Source organism: Sorex fumeus, unplaced genomic scaffold (genome assembly GCF_029834395.1).
Source record: "Sorex fumeus unplaced genomic scaffold, SorFum_2.1 ptg000018l, whole genome shotgun sequence".
NCBI lineage: Eukaryota > Metazoa > Chordata > Mammalia > Eulipotyphla > Soricidae > Sorex > Sorex fumeus.
The window spans coordinates 32,644,658-32,664,110 of record NW_026606075.1 but is presented as its reverse complement, the minus strand read 5'-3'; the positions used below and the strand labels follow the sequence as shown (position 1 = coordinate 32,664,110).

The 19,453-nt window shown below is 42.6% G+C and overlaps 1 protein-coding gene and 1 pseudogene across 1 annotated transcript; both read right to left on the bottom strand.

Annotated features, from left to right (window-relative positions):
* Nucleotides 1-1,921: 1,921 nt before the first annotated feature.
* On the bottom strand, nt 1,922-18,712 carry CD180 (CD180 molecule). The gene is made up of 3 exons (XM_056112624.1): nt 18,667-18,712; nt 7,577-7,743; nt 1,922-3,665 (listed from the first exon to the last, which is right to left on the bottom strand). Exons 1-3 carry the CDS (start codon nt 18,676-18,678, stop codon nt 1,937-1,939), a joined length of 1,908 nt encoding a protein of 635 aa, XP_055968599.1. The 5' UTR covers nt 18,679-18,712; the 3' UTR covers nt 1,922-1,936.
* Nucleotides 12,364-12,464, bottom strand: LOC130021859 (uncharacterized; annotated as a pseudogene).
* Nucleotides 18,713-19,453: the final 741 nt, after the last annotated feature.

Below are 19,453 nucleotides of genomic sequence, written 5' to 3'. Positions count from 1 at the left end.
GGAAATTTTGCATTAAAATGTTTTGTCTTAACTGAGTTTTGTGGTCCAAACTTCACATTTTGGCCCAAGCCTCAATGTACCCTAGTCCCCATCCTGTGTCCTTAACTAAGGCCATCTCAGGTAAATTGTCCTTCCATTCAATATCCTACAGAATAAGCAAGCAAACAAACAAAATTCCCCAAAGGCTAAAGAGCATTTGCAGCGATGCTTCTTGTATCCTGTTCCCCATGGGTTCTCCTCTACTTCCTGCTTTTGGTGGGGAGAAGTGGGGGAGGGGGGCAGAGAGTAAATGGTAGTTGTCCTCATTGTCCCCAAGTCTCCATTCTTTTTTATAGCTCACCATTATGCCCTCAGGGAAGGACTATTAAATCCTGATTGGATGTTAAAGTTCATCTTTCTTCAATGGTTAATCAGATGTTTGCCCTCGCTAGCCCACAATGAGTGCTAGAGCTTTGTCAGGGTGTTCAAGGGCAGCCTCTGCATTCAGGAGCTCTGACACTCTTGTCTGGCAATGCAGATGTCAAACCGGGACATGCTGGGTGTGAATGGGTCCTTGAGACAGCTAAGTCCTCACATCCAATAGCTTCCCGGTCCCTCTCTCCATCTGAATTCAGTAACCTGACCCCCGCGTGTCACCTGCACTATGTCTGCTATTGCCCTAGCATCAGCAGAAACTCCTCTCCTGAAACCAGTGGCATGGTTTCTGGCCAGATCCTGTGAGTATGTGATACATTCCTCCAATGCTGCCACTGTTTCTGTCCTGAGTGTGCAGGCCATTTGAGAACTAGCCTGGATGGAAGCCACATCATCACTTAACTCAATGCTCCTCTGGGAAAGAAGATTCCAAGGACCAGAATACTAAGTGAGATATACCAATGGAGCACAGTTCAAGTAAAGGTGAGTGTGGAAGAGCAAAGTGTGGAAGAGGCAGTGGGGGCCACTTACATTCTGAGGGGGAAGGGCAGAAGAGAAATCTTAAGTCTCACAGGATCATCTCTTAAGGGTTGCAGAAAGGTCTTTTTTTTTTTTTTTGGTAACTACTCTTTTGTTGTTGGATTTTTTTGGGGGGGTGATGGGGGCTGTACGATGGCGATGCTCAAAATTACTCCTGGATCTGCATTCAGAGATCACTCCTGAAGGGACTCGGGACCATATGGGGTTCTGGGCATGGAATTCAGGTCAGCCACATGCAAGACAAGCACCCTCCCTGCGTCTTATTGCTCCAATTCATGGTAACTATTCCTACACTGGCAGCTTGGAAGAGGCCTCAGACATCGAAGGATGACTGAGATTAATGAAAATGAAGTCAATTTGATGGCAAGATTTTTATCTCTGTCTCTTCTTGAAAATTCATTGTTTTCTTCTTTTTTTTTTTTTTGCTTTTTGGGTAATACCCAGCGATACACAGGTACATAGGGGGGTTACTCCAGGTTCATTACTCCTGGCTGTGCTAGGGGGACCAAATGCTGGGAATCGAACCCAGGTCAGGCTGCATGCAAGGCAAACATCCTACCTGCTGTGCTATCACTCCAGTCCCTTCTCTTTTCTTTAAAGGATGCATTAGGGTTACCCCAGTAAATGTCCCAAGTGATAACATTATGAGCGCTCAGCCCCAGGCCCAGTGCCAGAGATAACAGAAATGTGGAGAGCAGTCTGGGAGTTGAGGATCTCTGTTTAGGGAAGGAGGGTGAGGGGTTGACTCTCCTGGCCTTTCTCTGACATAATCCTCTCTCACTTTCCACCCATCTGCCATGGGACCAAGTGGCTCTGTGTCACCCAAGCAGATGCTGGTTCTTCCTGGGTCTGGGGTGTCATAAAAGCACAGGAAATCCCCATCCAGCTCAGTCTGGTCATGAACAGATGAATTTTCTAGAACACCTCATGTGAGCACTTTTATTGGCCATTGCCAAAATCTCCTGTGAGGGAACTTTCAGCACTAAATGTGCTGGTATTTCCACCTGAGAAAATATTTAACGGAAAAGTTGAGTACAACAATGACCAAGAGAAAAAGCACGATGAGAAATAAGATGGCCACTTTTGTCATCCCACAGTCCAGTTCAACCTCAGAGAGCTTCAGGCCCCTTCGAGCAGGGGGGTTTGCACACGTGGTCTCATCTAATCCCTCAATTTTTTTCAGGTTTTCTTTGTACCACTTGATGAAATGAATATTGGCGCATGTGCAGTCCAGGGGATTGTGACTTAGGTTAATGGTGCTCTGCTGGGACAGGATGGGGAGGACCTGCGTCGGGAGAACATCCATGTTGTTGGACTCCAGATTGAGGTAGAGCCCCTTCAGGTGACCAAAGGCATTGATGCTGCTGCCTGTCAGGCTGTTGTGGCTTAAGTCTACATAGACCAGTTTTTCAAGGTGGTGGAATGCTTGTTGGTCTATGGAGAACAGATCACAAAAAGCTAAAACCAGAGTCTTCAAGGAGCCCAAGGTCTGAAGTAGGTTGGTTTGGGGGATGTTCCCATCTGGAAATTGATTCCCCTCTAAGTTGATGTAGTGGAGATTAGGGATGCCTGCAAGAAGGTTCTGATTGTTGGTATCCAGGAGACAGTGAGAGAGATTCAGAACCTGCAAGTAATGGAGGTTTTGAAAAGGACTCTCAGAAGCCTCAGTATGCAGTTGTGTGAAGGCCAAATCCAGGCTTTGGAGCTTTGGACATTCTTCAAATGCCTGATGTTGAAGCCCAAAGGCCTGGTTGTAACTCAGGTTTAGGGACTGCAAGTTGGGTAAGGTTTTGAATTGCAGAATGCAGCACTCAGAGGTCTCAACTAAACTGTGGCTTAAATCGAGTTTTTCAAGATGTTCCAGTTTTTTCAAACAGCCAACCCCGAGGTCAAGTTTCTCGAAGTTGCCTTTGACAGAGAGGTCTGTGAGGGAGGGGAAATTGGAAGCACTGATTTGACACAATTGGGTAAAATGATTGACGTTGAGAACTAATTTTTTGAGTGAGGCCATACCCTCAATCCCAGTGGGGAGCTGGCGCAAGTGAGTATGTGTGAGATCCAATTCCTGGACTCCCTGGAAGCAGCGGAACGTGATAGGTGACACTTCAGAGAAAGAGTGTTTCTGCAGGTTGAGGCTGTGCACAGACATTCCACAGAGTCCCTCCAGCATGGCTGGAGTAATTTCCGGATCATCAATGTCCTCAAACGTCCCCAGCCAGAGAGACTGAATGGTAGAGTTCAGCAGGCCATTTAATATAACAGACACATTGAGTGCCCCTCCAAATTTCAAACTTTGGAAGGTGTTTGAGTGTAAAGCCCCAGGTTCAATGCCACTGATTTCATTGCCACTTAAATCTAGGCTGAGGTTGCTGACCTGTACCAGAGCCCCAAGGTCCTCACGAGAAAGGTAGTGTATAGCGTTATTCTCAAACTCTAGGACTTTCAGGTGTTGTGTTGGGAAGTTTGCGGGGAGCTTAATGGAGGCAATATGGTTGCTTCCAAGATGCAGACTTTCCAAGTTTTGCAGATTGTGCACTGGTATGAACTCAAGATCAGATATTCCTGTTTGGATTAAGAAAAGATGCCTCAGGGACTGGGGCCCATTGAGTGACGTATCAGCCATGAATATCAAGGGATTTCCAGTCAACACAATAGTGTTCAGTTGAAGATGGTTTTGAAAGGTATCTTCATGTACCCAGTTAATCTGGCACCTTGAAAAGGAAGTAGTATTTAATTAGTGACTAGGAAGGAAAACTGAAGTAATGACTGAAATGAACAAAGCCATGTTTGGTGCATAATGGAAACAACATGCATTACTGTTCATTATAGAGAAAATTAAAAATTGTCTATCTACCCCACCCCCCGCCATTCATTTAATTAATGACTAGCTTCAGTTCTGAACACTTGGATTTGAAATTTTTTAAAAATATCTTGCTGTTTAGATTGAGCTCTCAGACATTTGTGTTTGGAATCTAAGCAAAATCAACCTACTACTTAATGTCATACCAACTATGTCACATATAATGCTTAATTTATAACATGTGACAGATAATTTGGACATCCTGGGAAAGTCACAGGTGAGTCCTGACTTCTGTTCACCTGTCTAGGAATAGTGATTGCTTTATAGAATGATTCTGTATTAATGATACACACAGCATTGCTCCATAGCAGTAAATACACCAGAGATTCAGGAGAACTCACTCAAGTGTGGCAACTGAAAATACCAGATCTCTCTGTCTCTATTCTCTCTCTTTTCTTCTCTCTCCCCCTTCTCTGTCTCTGTCTCTGTCTCTCTCTCTCTCTCTCTCTCTCTCTCTCATACACACACCCACACACAGAGACACACACAAACACACACTCACACATAGAGAGCTTTCCTGAAAGTCAATAAGAAAATTTCTTAGAAATATATTGTGTAGGGAGCTGGAGCAATATAGCACAGTAGGTCTGGCACTTGCCTTGCACACAGCTGATCAGGGTTCAAGCCCTGACATTCAATATAATACCTTGAGCACCGCCAGGAATAATTCCTGAGTGCAGAGCCAGGAGTAATTCTTGAATACCATCAGGTGTATCCCACTCCTCTCCACCAAAGAAAGAAATGTATTGTGTAAAGGAAACTTAATCTATAGAGGCAAACAAATTTCAAATTTTTTTTAATCTGCTAGTATCTTCAACTAGTGGCAGGAGACAAATCTATATCATGGCAGGAAAGAACCTCCATCAAAACCCTGAAATATGTACATAATATGGAAATAGTATGTAGTATATTTAAATATTATGTTTTCAAATAATAATAACATGGAAAATTTTTCATAATATGAATACTGAGAGGTTCTAAAAAAGCATTTAATTAAAATTCCATAGTAAATAAAAGACTCAAGGGATATATCAAAATATTAGAATTGATTTATTCTGAGTAATAGTTTAGCTAATCTTTTGGTTCTTTATATTCACAGTTTTGTACTAAACTATATTATTGTTATCAATAAAAATCAAAATTAAATTCTAAAAAAAAAAACCTGAAATATTCCTAAACACCACTGTGTGTGCCCTCGTCTCCCCACTCTACCCCCAATAAAACTCCCCAAACCCTCTAAAGAGGCCCTTTCTGTGGGTAACCTTAGAAAATTCTCTCATTGAAATTTGTGACGGCTGAGCTAGTGGAATGAGCAGTAGCAAGAAAAGAATCTCTGAAAGTCCCTAACCAGAAACTTCCTCAGGAGGTCTTTGACCTCAATTTGATCTACCTCTGTGGGTCTCCCAAAAGAAAAGGGAACAAGAAAGTTTCAGATGGTTCCAGGGTGATAGTGACTACAGAAAACCACCAGAGAAGTAACTAGAAACCTTTTATGCAATGCTGTGTGGAATTAAAGCTTTATGAGGAACGTTTTTAAATGTACATATACATAAAAAGAAGAGTACCATGAATAGTTACATATTTATAACACATAATAAAATTTCTCAATATTTTGCCATAAATACTTGTTTTATCTATTATTACTTTTCTCTCCCATGTTATTTTAAATCTATTCTGGATATCACATTCATATTTTAATAAGTAACTATAAAATATAAAGTTTATTTTAGAAACCATAAGGTTGTTGTCACACATGACAACATTAATAATTTTTCAGCAATATTTATTATAAAAAAACATTTTAGGTAAAGATCTACAGAAAGTTCCCTAAGATAACTGAGCTCAAAATAAGAATTCATTAACAGAAGAGCCAGAGAGACAATACAAAAGGAAAAGTCCCCTAAGTATGGCCTAAAAAGAAGTCCCTGCTCCCCATACACACACCAAAAATAAATAAAAAGAAAAGAAAAGAAAAGAATTTGCAAAGCCTAGAGAGATAGTATAAGTGCTAAGACACTTGCATCCTGCTGAACCTGGTTCAAATTTTCTGCCACCACATATGGTTTCCCCAACACTTCCAAGAGTCACTCCTGTGCATAGAACCAAGAATAGTCCCTGAGCACCCCTGAGTGTGGTCCCAAAACAAAGCAAAACAAAAAATTCATGAATGCATAAGGAAATATTTAGCTAAGCTAAAGTTAGTAAAAAAATTCTATTTAAGTTTTGAATCAAATTCAGGAAACAGCAGATACAAAGAATATAAGATAAAGCTGATTCGTATTTATATTTTACATAATGAATGCTTATACCAAACATAGGGCTGAAGCGATAGCACAGCGGTAGGGCGTTTGCCTTGCACGCAGCTGACATGGCGACCCGAGTTCAATTCCTCCGTCCCTCTCAGAGAGCCCGGCAAGCTACTGAGAGTATCTCGCCTGCACGGCAGAGCCTGGCAAGCTCCCGTGACGTATTCGATATGCCAAACACAGTAACAACAAAGTCTCCAGTGGAGACGTTACTGGGCCCGCTCGAGCAAATCAACGAACAACGGAAGGGCCTTTACCTTTTACCTTTACCTATACCAAACATAGGTTTGATTTTTGGGAGGGTGAGGGGCACACCCATTCGTACTGAGGGCTTATTCCTGGTTCTGTGCTCAGAGATACTGCTGACAGGCTGGGGGACATATCGGATTCCAGGAACTAAACCTGGGTCTATAGTGTACAAGACAAGTATCCGACCCACTGTTCTATCTCTGTATATGTTTGATAATTTTAAAGGAAATAGCAATAATTAAAAACATGATGAAAGGAAATATTTTAAATATGAGATATTTATAAAATAACAAATCAGTGAAGCTTCTTGAATTAGAAAAAAAGGTAATAACAGCAGAAAACCAAAGTATTGTTTATATGGAGGATTAGACTGGGGATATTTGGGGAAGATTCTATGTAGACAAACCAGCTGAGGAACTCATGCATCCTATGCTAAGTCCTTTCTTCTTACACATATACACCAGCTCTCTTTTGTTCCCTTCTTTTACTTTATTTTATTTTATTTCACTTTTTCTGTTCCCTGGTTATAACTTATAGGGTAACTGTGCTACCTATAGTTGAATAACCTATCTAATTTTTGTTTGGTTTTGAGTCACAGTGGGCAGTGCTCAGGGCTTACAACTGACTCTGTTATCGAGGAACCTCTTGGTGGTGCTTGGGGGATTATATGTGGTGCCAGAGATCGTTAGTCATGTGCAAGGAAAGCATCTTATCCTTTGTACTATCTCTCCAGCTTGGTATCTGTTTTCATCAAAGATTTGCTATCAGTTTTGTTATTAGTGTTCCTTTATTTTTGGCATTTTCGGTTGCACCTGGTGATGTTCAGCAGTTACTACTGGTGGTGCTTGGAAGACCATATGGGATGTTGGGGATCAAACCCAGGTCTGCTACCTGCAAGGCAAATGCCCTACCTGCTGTACTCTCTCTTCAGCCCATTTACATATTCTTAAATAGCTATATAAACATAATCTAATTTGAGATCTAATGATCTCTTTCCATTGATTGGTGTAACAACACTTTTTTCTTTTCTGCTTATTGACCTTTATTTAAATCACATTTTATCTACATAAACAATACTTCACAGGACAGCGGAAGCATGTAGGATAAGCAGATGGTTTCTGTGTGACCAGTGGTTACAAGACAATGTCAAAGCAAGATGTATGTTTACTTAAGACAGGAAACTTTCACAAGGAATACAGATACATACCTGGTTAAATCCAAAAAGACAAGATTTATGAGTCTGCTGAAAGTTGTATTTTCAATTGCAGGTAGGAAATTAAAGCCAAATTCTAATATTTCTGTTGTGTTTGGTAAAGTGTCAGGAATTTCTCTGAGACCTAAATTTTCACAGTTGTATGATTTGTTGACTTGTTTCTGATGAGAGAAATAATGTAAGTTAATATCAGACATAACAATTTGCTTAACTACCAAGCAAAATTTCATGTGTTTATTTCTTTGAACAGCAACCACATTTCTAAGAATCTTTGCAAAATATATAGTTGCAAGAATTCAAAAGAACTCACACATAAATTTATTCATTTAATATATATATATTTAATAATGTAGGAGTACTGCTGTTTGTTCAGCATTGATTAAGCTGATTGAATTGGGCATGAACTCCACATTACTTTTTTTTCCATTGTATCACCCTTAGATAGAGTTCACAGAGCTTTCATGTTTGAGATTCAGCCATACAATGATGAAATACCCATCCCTCCACCACTGCACATTTCCCACCACTCACATCCCAGTCCTCATTCTGCCTCTGTGGCAGACAATTTCCCTAGTACTCTCCCTCTAATTTGGGGCATTATATTTTGCTCAAAATTTCCCACCACCATTCAAGCCTACCTGCCAGGGGCAGACGCTAGATAATTTATTTTCCATTGCTCATTTTGAGTGTCATGAGAACTCACACAGCTGTGATTGGAAATGTAAACTTCTAGATTGTAAATGATTGGGTTCCAGAGACATCTCTGTATGGCACTAATACATTTTGGGATTCAATTGGGAGTCTCTGGGCCAGGGGTGTTGGTGCACTAAGATGGAGCCCAAAGACAAATTGTGGGCATAGGAGCCAGCCTGCTGGGTGGGTGGGAACCTGGGGAGTGACAGTCCTCTGTCGTCATGTAGCCTGGAAATTCAGTCCTGGAAACTGCATACCTGCTCCTTGCTTGTGGAAGCTCTTGATCACCGAGATTCCATCTGATGTAGGTGGGGAGAGTACACCTGCTCCATCTGGGGTGCCCCAGTGAAATCGGCTTGGTATGTGGCCCAGAGAGATCTCCGGCATTATGGTGTCTTCTGGGACTTTCTGCTGTGTCTCTGGGTCAGGACTGTTGGTGTGCTAAGATCCACATTACAAAATTTTTAGCAGATTATATCTTGGCGAGGTCCATGCCTAGATGGTGGAGTCAGGCTGGGGGTGTGGCAGTGATTTTGGATTGTGGAAGCAAGTGGCTGCAAGGGACTCTGCTTGGGTGGGCACAGGTCAACCTGCCCCTCTCCAATTTACCCGGGTCAGTTCAGCCATGCACGGGTCCGAGCTGTTCTGCAGCTTTTGATCTCTTTTGAGATTTATTTAGGGGTCTCTAAAGCAAGGCCGGCATTAAAGCTTACAGGGTGGTGCTGGAGTTGGTTCATGGGGGTGACTGCCAGTGCTTCCATGTGTATTGGGAAGTGGGGGGAGGTTATCCACCCCAACTCTGAGAAAGCCTGGAGAATTCAGTCAAAAACCCCACTTATCATAATTTTCAGCAGATTATATCTTGGTGAGGGCCATCCTGAGACATTGGAGTCAGGCTGGGGATATGGCAGTGATTTTGGATTGTGGAAGCAAGTGGCTGCTGGGGCTCTGCTTAGGCAGGACACCAGGCCAACCTGCCCCCCTCTGATTTACCCCAGTCTCTTCAGCCATGTGCGGGTCTGAGACTAACTGTGGTTTTGGATCTCTTTCCAGATTTATCTGTGGGTCTCTGAAATAAGGTCAGTAAATGAGGTTGTATAGCTAAGCTGGAGGTAGTTTGTGGGTATGGCTCCTACATACCTAACTTTTGGCCATTTCATTTCTTGGTAAACTTGATCCCAAGTTGTTGGGTCTGGTCATAAGCACAGCAACAATTTGGGGTATCAGGAAGCCTGAGGACACAAACAGGCTGCTGATGTCATTTAATATTTTTATGATATAAAACAGTGGCAATACCAGCTTATCTATCAATATATGACTATTGATATATATATATAAATATATAGTACATTCATGAAATGAAACTTCTGTAGCTGGACACAGGATGAGTAAGATCCTTTCCAAGAATATTTTATGTACATTGCCATGAAATAATACTCAAATATATTGTAAGGTGAGAAGAACACAGTGTAGAATATAAATGTTATGTAGTCACTGTCACTGTCACTGTCCTCTCATTGTTCATCGATTTGCTCGAGCAGACCCAGTAACATTGTGAGACTTGTTACTGTGTTTGGCATATTGAATACGCCACAGGTAGCTTGCCAGACTTTGCTGTGTGGGCGAGAGGAATCAAACTCCGGTTGGCCATATTGGCTGCGTGCAAGACAAATGCCCTACCCACTGTACTATTGCTCCAGCCCGAATGTTATGTAGTATATAGTATAATTCCTTTACTATAAGAAAGGTATGCTTTTTTCCCTTAAATTTGCAAAAACAAGTCATGGAAAAATACTCCAGCACAGGGGTACCAAGGATTAAACCACGTGCAAAGCCACATGCAAGGCAAGCACACTACCTGTTGTACTATCTTTCCAACCGCTAATACTTTCTTAGATGGTGGGAGTGTGAATATTTTATTTAAGCAGTGATTTCTTTCAATGTAAGGAAACTTTTTAATTTAGTATAATTCTACTTGCTTATTTTTATTTCTGCTTTGTTTGCTAATGATATTGAATCCTTGTAGATACATTGTAAGTTAATAATATGGAGAGTTTTGACTATTGTTTTCTTGAATGTATTTTATAGATTTAATCTGTGATCCACTTTGAATTGAGTTTTGTGTATATAGTGTAAAATAGGGCCTAGAGTCCTCTCCCTGCTTTCCCCCCCATGTATCTAACCCAGATAGGTTATCTTTAAAGGATGAGAAGGAGTCAGATAGAGGAGCAGAGCTAAAAACAAATTTTTTTTATCAGTTTACTTTGTTTTATTACCTTGATTTTGGATCATAATGACTCTGTACCAGGCTGTTTTCACTCAGGGTGCCTTGGAGGTGGGGGGGGCAGGCGAGAGCCCTCCCCGCACGAGGAGACCCAGCCCTGGCAGCCAACCTCCACTACTCAACTGCCACCACGCTCCAAGATGCTTTCCGGATGCTTGGGCTGAGTCTCATGTGTGAATGAGATCCCACGGAACCCAGGTAATGCAGAACCTTGTGACCTTGGGCTCTGGACGCATCATAAGACACTTCCTACCCATTTTCCATAATTAGCACACCATGCTTGATGGGGTTCAGACAGTAGGGAACAAATCATAGAGAGAAATATACATATACATATATATGTGTGTGTATATATATATATGCCTCTCAGAGAGCCTGGCAAGCTACTGAGAGTTTTCTGCCCACATGGGCAGAGCCTGGCAAGCTCCCTGTGGCGTATTCGATATGCCAAAACCAGTAACTATAACAGGTCTCATTCCCCTGACCCTGAAAGAGCCTCCAAGTGTTGGGAAATACGAGTAAGGAGAGGCTGCTAAAATCTCAGGGCTGGGAAAATAGAGATGTTACTGCCCCCCCCCCCCCCCCCCCGCATTTTTGGATACTTTAAAATGTTTTATTTCAAGTTGAAAACAGACACAAATTAACTCTGGCCTCAACAAGACATAATATACTTAAGACAATAAGACCTTTACCATTTCTAGCACTGTAGCACTGTCCTCCCATTGTTCATCGATTTGCTTGAGTGGGCGCCAGTAATGTCGCCCACAAGTCTCCACCATGAGACTTGTTAGTGTTTTTGGCATATTGAATACGCCACGAGGAGCTTGCCAGGCTCTGCCATGTGGGTGGGGGATACTCTCGATAGCTTGCCAGGCTCTCCAAAAGGGATGGAAAAATTGAACCCGGGTCGGCCATGTGCAAGGCAAACGCCCTACCGGCTGTGCTATCGCTCTGCCCTTGTACTTTCTAATGTGATAAAATGCCAGCTCCATAGTACCGCTTATGAAGTGTTGATCTGTAGCCTAAATTTAACTTGAATATTTTCAAGACTTTAGACCTAGCTTTCAGGCTGTACATGATGTTGGTAAAATAACTCAAGTGTCAGCACAAGGTGGCAACTGCCAAGTTCAAAATGGGGAAAATCACCAGAAATACTGACTTTGGGCCTGGAGAGATAGTACAGTAGGTGCTTGCAATGCACATGGTCCACACAGGTTCAACCCCCAGCACCACTATGGTCACCTGAACCCATCAGGAGTTATCCCTGAGTGTAGAACTATGAGTAAGCCCAGAGAACTACAAACGTAGCCCACAAAACAAAAACAAAAAGATTTTTTTTTTTTTTACAAAATCCCATTACTGACTCTATTTTATTAGCATATTAACTTGTTAACAGTGTTGGCAGACTTGGAGAGAAAGAGACAAGGAAGGAGACTTCTCTTGTTAAAAGAGACCAACAGATAGTAAAGATAAACAACCAATAAATAGTAGAGTAACTCCTGTTTGTATTCAGATTATGAGAAGACATTTAGAAAAAACATTTATAGATTCTCAGGGGATTCTGAGAGCAGAATATTAGGTGATAATAAGAAATTGTAGATTTTGATAGTGATAGGAAAATTGTTTCTATTCTGTTTAAATTTTATTGTACAATTCAGTTAGTGGCAACTGGCGACCATTAAATTGGCAGCAGTTATCTTTAAAAGGCATTGTGTTTGCTGTACTGTGATTTTTCAAGGTTGATCAAAGATACCCAGTGTCAAATGCATCTCCCCCACATGATATATTTCATAAATAAGACTTGGTTTATCACCAGCATTTACAAAACCAGACCTAGGGAAAGAATTAGTTCTGGGCATGATATTTAATGTAGCAACATTATGACCACACACACAATAGTCTCACAAGCAATGCCACAATACATATACATAGTAAACATACATACTATAATATTTTACATGACTACTATACATGCTATACATGCTTTAGTATGCACGAATACTATACATACATTCTATACATGTAGACATGCAAAAAAGGTCCAAGAATGTGTGACCTTTTTTGAACCTTTTTTGGAGAAAACTGATATTCTATATGTTAAGTCCTAAATACATTTTTTAAAAAAGACCAGTAATATGGCACAAATCTTAGATCACAAGACCTTTCTATTTTGAAACATGACTCAGTTATAAACTACTGGGCCAGTGACTGTTGGTGACTGACCCAAACACGTGTGCAAGCCCTGCACAGGAAGTTCAGAGGACTTCTTCACTCCAAAGAATCAAGTACCCACATGTCTGCCACCCGTGCATGTTGCAAGCCTAACTCAAGCCACACATCTGAGATAATTAAATAAAAATGGGAAGGAAGTAGCAGCCTGTAAATTGCAGTGGAATCTAGACAATGCCTTTGGATAAGGGGTAGTGAGGCAGGGATGGAGGGGCTAAATGTTCTGCTTTGGATGGAGCTAAGGCCATCTGTTTTGCATGGGGGTCCCTAACAGGGACAATACTACAGGGAACGTGCACTTAAAGTCATCTCTCATAGTTATCTTTGACACCAGCCAATATTCCAGCCCTGCTTTTTTCCCTCCCCCCCCCCTCACATACACATAACACACACACACACACACACACAATGGTCCCACAAGCAATGCCATTGAGTCTGATTTGGACAAGAGTTGACTCTTTTCCAGACCCCAGCTCATGCAGAGTCACCAGCTGACCCACTTAGGGAGAAACAGAAGATTGTAGGCACCTTCCTTCCCTCTGAAGCCTGACATTTTAGATATGTCCCTCTTTTGCCTCCTTTTCACTTTATTCACTCCAACGTGTATAGAGGTGCACTTATTTTTTTCTTTGCAACCACAATGTGGTTACAAAAATACTCATCCACAGGAAATGCCTGAATTTTTTCTAATAGTGCAACACTGTTTTTTCATTGTTGTTGTTCCTCTTCAATGCTTTGTTAAAAAAATATTTATTTATTTTAATTTAGGAGTACTGCTATTTATTTAGCCATTGATTAAGCTAACTGATGAATTGAGCATGAGCTCCACGTTACATTTTTTTAAATTCAGAATGTTAATTTTATTTTATTATATATTTTTTTGTTGAATCACCATGAGATAATAGTTACAAAGCTTCCCTCTCTGAGTTTCAGTCATACAATGATTGAACACCCAACTCTCCACCAGTGCACATCTTCCACCACCAATGTCCCCAGTCTCCTCCCCATATCACCCCTCCCCCTGTCTCAATGGCAGACAGTCTCGCCCATACTCTCTCTTGTATTACTTGTTATGAATAGCATAAGATGTTGTGCGGGCACGAGAGTAGCTACATGCTTCTGGCATTCTAAGATTTTAGATAATTAGGATCTGAAGAAATCTCTGCAGTGAGCAGCTCAGTTCGGAGATTCTTTTGTATGTCTCTGGATCATGGCCATTAAGGAGCTTAGGTAGCAGCCTGAGGCAGTTTGTGGGCATGACCTCCAGGGTGCCATGGGAATGGGGAATGAGAGGGACCATCCATCCTCTACTCCTTGAGGCCTGGAGTTTGCTGTCACTGAACACGCCTGCCTGCACTTCTCACTGGGTTCTGGAAGTTGGTGGCCACAGGGGTGTTTAGGGGGCAGGTAGAAGGTTGATGCCTGCCCCTATCTGAAGCACTCTGGGAAACACTGTTTTATGGGAGCCTCTCAAGGGGTGCTCCAGACATCTTGGACTGCTACTGGTGATTCTTGGTCGGTGGGAAAAGTGGTTCAATGTGAGGGTCTGAGATACAGTGTTGCTCAGACCTTGTGGTATTGGAGGAATCATATGGTGCCAGGAATTGAACTGGTGTTGGCCAAATGCAAGGCATGAACCTTAAATTCTAAGTTATCACTCTAGCCTATAGCATACAACTCCTATCATTGCTTTTTGCTGTACATATCAGCTTTACACTACCTTAAAATTCTTTAGTTTATAGATTCAACATGTTCCAGGCACTGCCATAAATCCACATAATGCCCTTGAAATCAACCTATACCTCATGTTTGAAATTTAGATTTAGCTGACTGGCGAAGGAACCCACCTGCTTCTGGACCCTTCTTTGATGCCTGTGAACATGGCAGACCCAGAGAGAAGAAGCATGTGGAGCTGCTGCTACCTAGTAGATGCTGTGGTCTGGAATAACTTTGAGAAGGGATTTTTCTTATTTGGTCTCTGTTGGCATAGCTGTTATCACATACCCCTGGAGAGAGGGAACTTTCTTCCATTTATTATGCTGCTGCATTCGAGCCTGACTGCTAAAGGCTTAATGCTGATAATTTTCTCCTCCTGTGACTATACACCTACATCATCCCCAGACATCTACATGATCCTTTTGAGCGTTTTACTAAGCACTTTACCGCACTAATGTGATGCTCAGAAAGCTGAGAATCAAGGAAGAGCTTGACTGAGCTGGTGGCCTGAGGGGTCTTCTTGCAAATAGAAAGGCAAGGAAATGAAACAGCTGAGTTATTCCACCCAGTGAAGAACTGAGAACCAGTACGTAGCCCTGCCAGGCACATGGTTTCTGAGAAACGTAGCAGGAGTGCCTGTGTCATAGCCTTAACTGATCTCTTCTGAAACGAAACTGAATTCTCGACCCTCAGTTCCTGGGAGAAAGAGGCAAATGACATGAATTGCAGCTCAGAGTAGAATTTAAGAACAAGTACATTTCTGATGATGTCCTAGGTTCCCCATATCCAACCCCTTTCTTTGAACTTCATAATCATGCTCCTGTAAAATCAAAATGATGCTTATGAATGGGGGCATAAACATACAACATGCTCTACAACCAAGTTTATTGCTTTCTATTGGTCTATTGTAGTGCCAAGGATGTCACCCAGGGCTTTTGTACGTGCAAGGCCCATGCTCTACTGCTGAGCTACCTGCCCACAATTACGCTTTTAAAACCACAAACGCTGCACACGCTTTATGTCATTCTTTTTTATTTTCTATTTAGAATAAGCTGTAGACATCATGATCTTTTGCCTCTTTGTTTCTTAGGAACCAAGGTATTCTTTTATGCTACCATGGTACCATTCCCAATAGCACAGCAGGTAGGATGTTTGCTTTGCATGTGGCCGACCCAGGTTCGATTCCTCCGTCCCTCTTGGAGAGCCGGGCAAGCTACCAAGAGTATCTTGCCCGCATGGCAGAGCCTGGCAAGCTACCTGTGGTGTACTCGATATGCCAAAAACAATAACAACAAGTCTCACAATGGAGATGTTACTGATGCCCACTTGAGCAAATCGATGAACAACGGGAGGACTGTGCTACAGTGCTACAATACTACTAATATATACAATATTATATTATATAGTACATATTATTATTACTTTATACAATATTCATGCTATCAGATTCTATAGCCAAGTTTTCTCTTGGTCCCATATTGTCTTTCACAGTAATTTTTTTGTATTGCAATAAAATAATTTCACCCAAAAGGTTCATACAGTGCATTTCATGTCATCTCTCTTTTCCATTTGTTTGTTTGTTTGAGGTCCAAACATAGATGTTTTCAGGGTTTATTCCTGGCTCAGCACTCAAGGATCACTCCTTTGAGTTCTAGAACCCTCTGTGATACAATGGCTTGATCCTGGGTTATCCAAGTGCTAGGTAAGTGTGCTACCCGCTGTATTAACTACATTCGTCATATTTCTTTGGAGTTCATTAATCTGACAATTCCTCTGTCCTTCATTTTCTCTCTTGACATTGATTTACAATGGAAGGATTTTCAGTTTGTTTTTTGAAAAACAAGATAGGCCTGTATTTGGCAGAATGTCATTCATTCAATATTAGTAAATGTTACTGCATAATTTGATCCCATCTAGATACGTTTTGGTAGAAATATTCCATCAGTGAAGATGTATATTTCTTGCTGTCAGGATGCAATCTCAACATTTTGGAGAGGGAGTTCTGAAAGCCAAAACACGAAACAAGGCACAGTAGCATGACTCTGCAGTGGAGGAGAGTATAGGATGCAGAATAGGCCGGATCTGGACATGTGGTCATTGCCGTTTTACCTTCATGGATGGACTTGCTGTGAGGTCACATGGTCACATAGTTACATGGTCACTTTCACAAGGAGCAACCCTTGGTAATTTCTGCAGCCCTTGTGCTTTCTCTGGCCCTGCTTGTCCACTTCCTCGAAACCCAGCTTTCATTCTCCAGACCTCCTTCGGCTCAGTTTCCAAAATATCACTTTTCACTTTTCTCTGCTGCTGGTTTTCTCATAGACAGGACCCTCATAATGGGAATTTATGCAGTGTGCAGGTCCATAGTCCCATTGCCACTCCTACCCATGTCAGGGGGCATGTGCTCAGGACCCCCTCCACACTGGGATCTGTGCCAACCACTTTGTTTCAAGCTCTGTGGCAGAGCTGAGCCTTTTACAGGGATCATGACTCACAAGGCTACATCTGTGTTCGGAACTCCTTTTCCCTCCAGGTATTCATTTGCATTTTTTCCATCAGGATCTTATTTTGCTACTTTATGCTGTATCTCTCACTCCATGCAATCCTGCTGTATTTTCTCTCCTCACAAGGTTTGAAATCACTTTCTAATTCAGAACCCTTTGACTTGTACCCAAATGTAGATTCCCACCTTTTCTGAGGTTTCATCAGCAACTGGTGCATGCCGGTACTCCCATGCAACAGGAGTGTGAGGTACAGAATTCTAACCCTTTCGTGTTAATTACTTCTCTATCCAGAGAGCGTTGCTAGAGCTGAACCCCAGAGTGACAATTACTCACTGAATATCAAACAAAAACACTTCCCAGAGGACATAGCCCTTAAACTTCATTGGCAATCTCATTCCTCCAGGCCAAGGGCCTTTCAATTATCTACATTTAATTTTTGCATTTTTTTTCTGCATTAGATTATCTGTCTTCAAATTCCCACCACAAACTGTGTTATGCATCTCCCTTTACCTCCCAACAGTGGATTGAGAAAGATAATCCCTTTTTTGCAGGCCAGTTTTGAGAATCATTGTGATAATGCATGGCCAGCACTCAACAAGAAGAATTAAGTGGATTGTTATAGTGTTATATCATACCTAAGTATGTCCAAAGTAGCAGAATTCAATAGGCACCCCCTCCAAACTTCTATGGTGCCCAAGTGTGGCTAATTTACATCTCTGACTTCCACTGTCTCTACTTTCAGCCCCAGCCCAGGAAGCAGTCCACCCACCTACTCCTTCCCACTCAGGGTACTTATCCAGTGTGGCCTCTGGGGCTGGACACTTTTGTCCCAGAGTGACTGGAAGGAAGGGTGAGGCATATTAGAAGATGGCAAGAATCAAGACCTTTTATCTTTCTCCCCCTGCCTCCTTCCCTGCCCCCACTCCCCACCCCCAATACCGCCCAGGACCTTCCCATAGGTTGATCAATACATTCTGGTCCCAAACAGAAGGTGCTATTTTGGCGTTCTTCTCAGTCGTTACTCCCGTGAGTTAGAGAGATGGAGTCTCCAACTCAAAGGGAAAGTCAGACCCATTCAGAGGGCTCTTTCTGTCCTCAAAAACCTGACACACTCATTTGTGTTAATCCCCACCCGAGAGGCAGGAAATGGAAGGATTGTCTGGAGCAGAGGCCTAGGTGGGGATGTTGGACAAATAGCTCCTCCATGGCAGGAAGTGGCTTGGAGGGCTGCTTCTTGCACTGAGCCCCTGGTAGTGTTTTATGTCCAAATCAGAGGCATACATGTTTGTGTGCGTGTGTGTTTGTGTGTGTGTGTGTGTGTGGTATGTGTATTTCCAGAGGAGGAAAACATCTCTTCCAATTAAAAAATCTGAGATTATTTTCTGCCCCCTGATCTCTCTGTCTCTCTCTCTCTGTCTCTCTCTCTGTCTCTCTCTGTCTCTCTCTGTCTCTCTCTGTCTCTCTGTCTCTCTATCTCTCTCTCTCTCTCTCTCTCTCTCACACACACACACACACACACACACACACACACACACACTCACCTTTACTCTACTAAGTACAGTGATTTTTTAACTAGCCCAGCTCAGCTGGGACCATGTGCTAAATCTCAGAATTTCCTATACATTTAAGATGGACAAAGACAAAGAGTGTGGACTTACCTCAATGCACATCTGGTCCAGAGAGGTGATGACTTGGTAGCTGGCAGAGAGCAGAACTGCGAAGAGGAAAGAGTGGACATGTGTAGCCATGGCAGGCCAGATGCAGTCTCAGCTGGGCCAGCTTCTCTAAGGGCAGGAGCTGAGAATGGAATCAAGCCCTGATGACTTCAGCCATGTGGCCGCCAGAGGTGCTCCGAAGGCTGAGCTCAGAGCAAGAAATGAAGCTGTGGACTGCCCTGCTTCAGTTGTCTCTGTGTGGCAAAAATGAAAAGGGGAAGTCCTTTTTGCATACCACCCATCCTTGCCAAAAATAGCTGAATACTGAGCTCCCACTAGAGCCAGGAACTGGAGCAAGAGGGAACAAAGCTGTCCCTTGAAAGGAGTAGAGTCCCTTGCGACATTGCTGCGGTGTCATTCCCGTCTTGAGAAGAGAGGGGGACGATCCATCCCTCTACCCCGTGGTCTAGGCCTGCTTGGCAGTCGCAGCATACGCCCCTCCTTTCCCCTCCCAGCCTGATGGGGAGGCAGGAGCAGACTGGCGAAGAGCCATTCAAGACGCCATCTTCACCTTGACTGGCTATTTCTTAGGTAAAGGTAAAGGTAAAGGCCCTCCCGTTGATCGTCGATTTGCTCGAGCGGGCCCAGGAACGTCTCCATTGGAGACTTTGTTGTTACTGTGTCTGGCATATCGAATACTCTCGGTAGCTTGCCGGGCTCTCCGAGAGGGGCGGAGGAATCGAACTCGACTCGGCCATGTTGGCCGCATGTAAGGCGAACGCCCTACCCT

Bases quoted from the DNA above. Each gene is read 5' to 3' on its own strand.
- CD180 (XM_056112624.1), bottom strand. The intron at 3,666-7,576 runs GTATGTATCTGT...TTCCTTTTCAAG, and splicing joins GTCTTTTTGGATTTAACCAG to GTGCCAGATTAACTGGGTAC.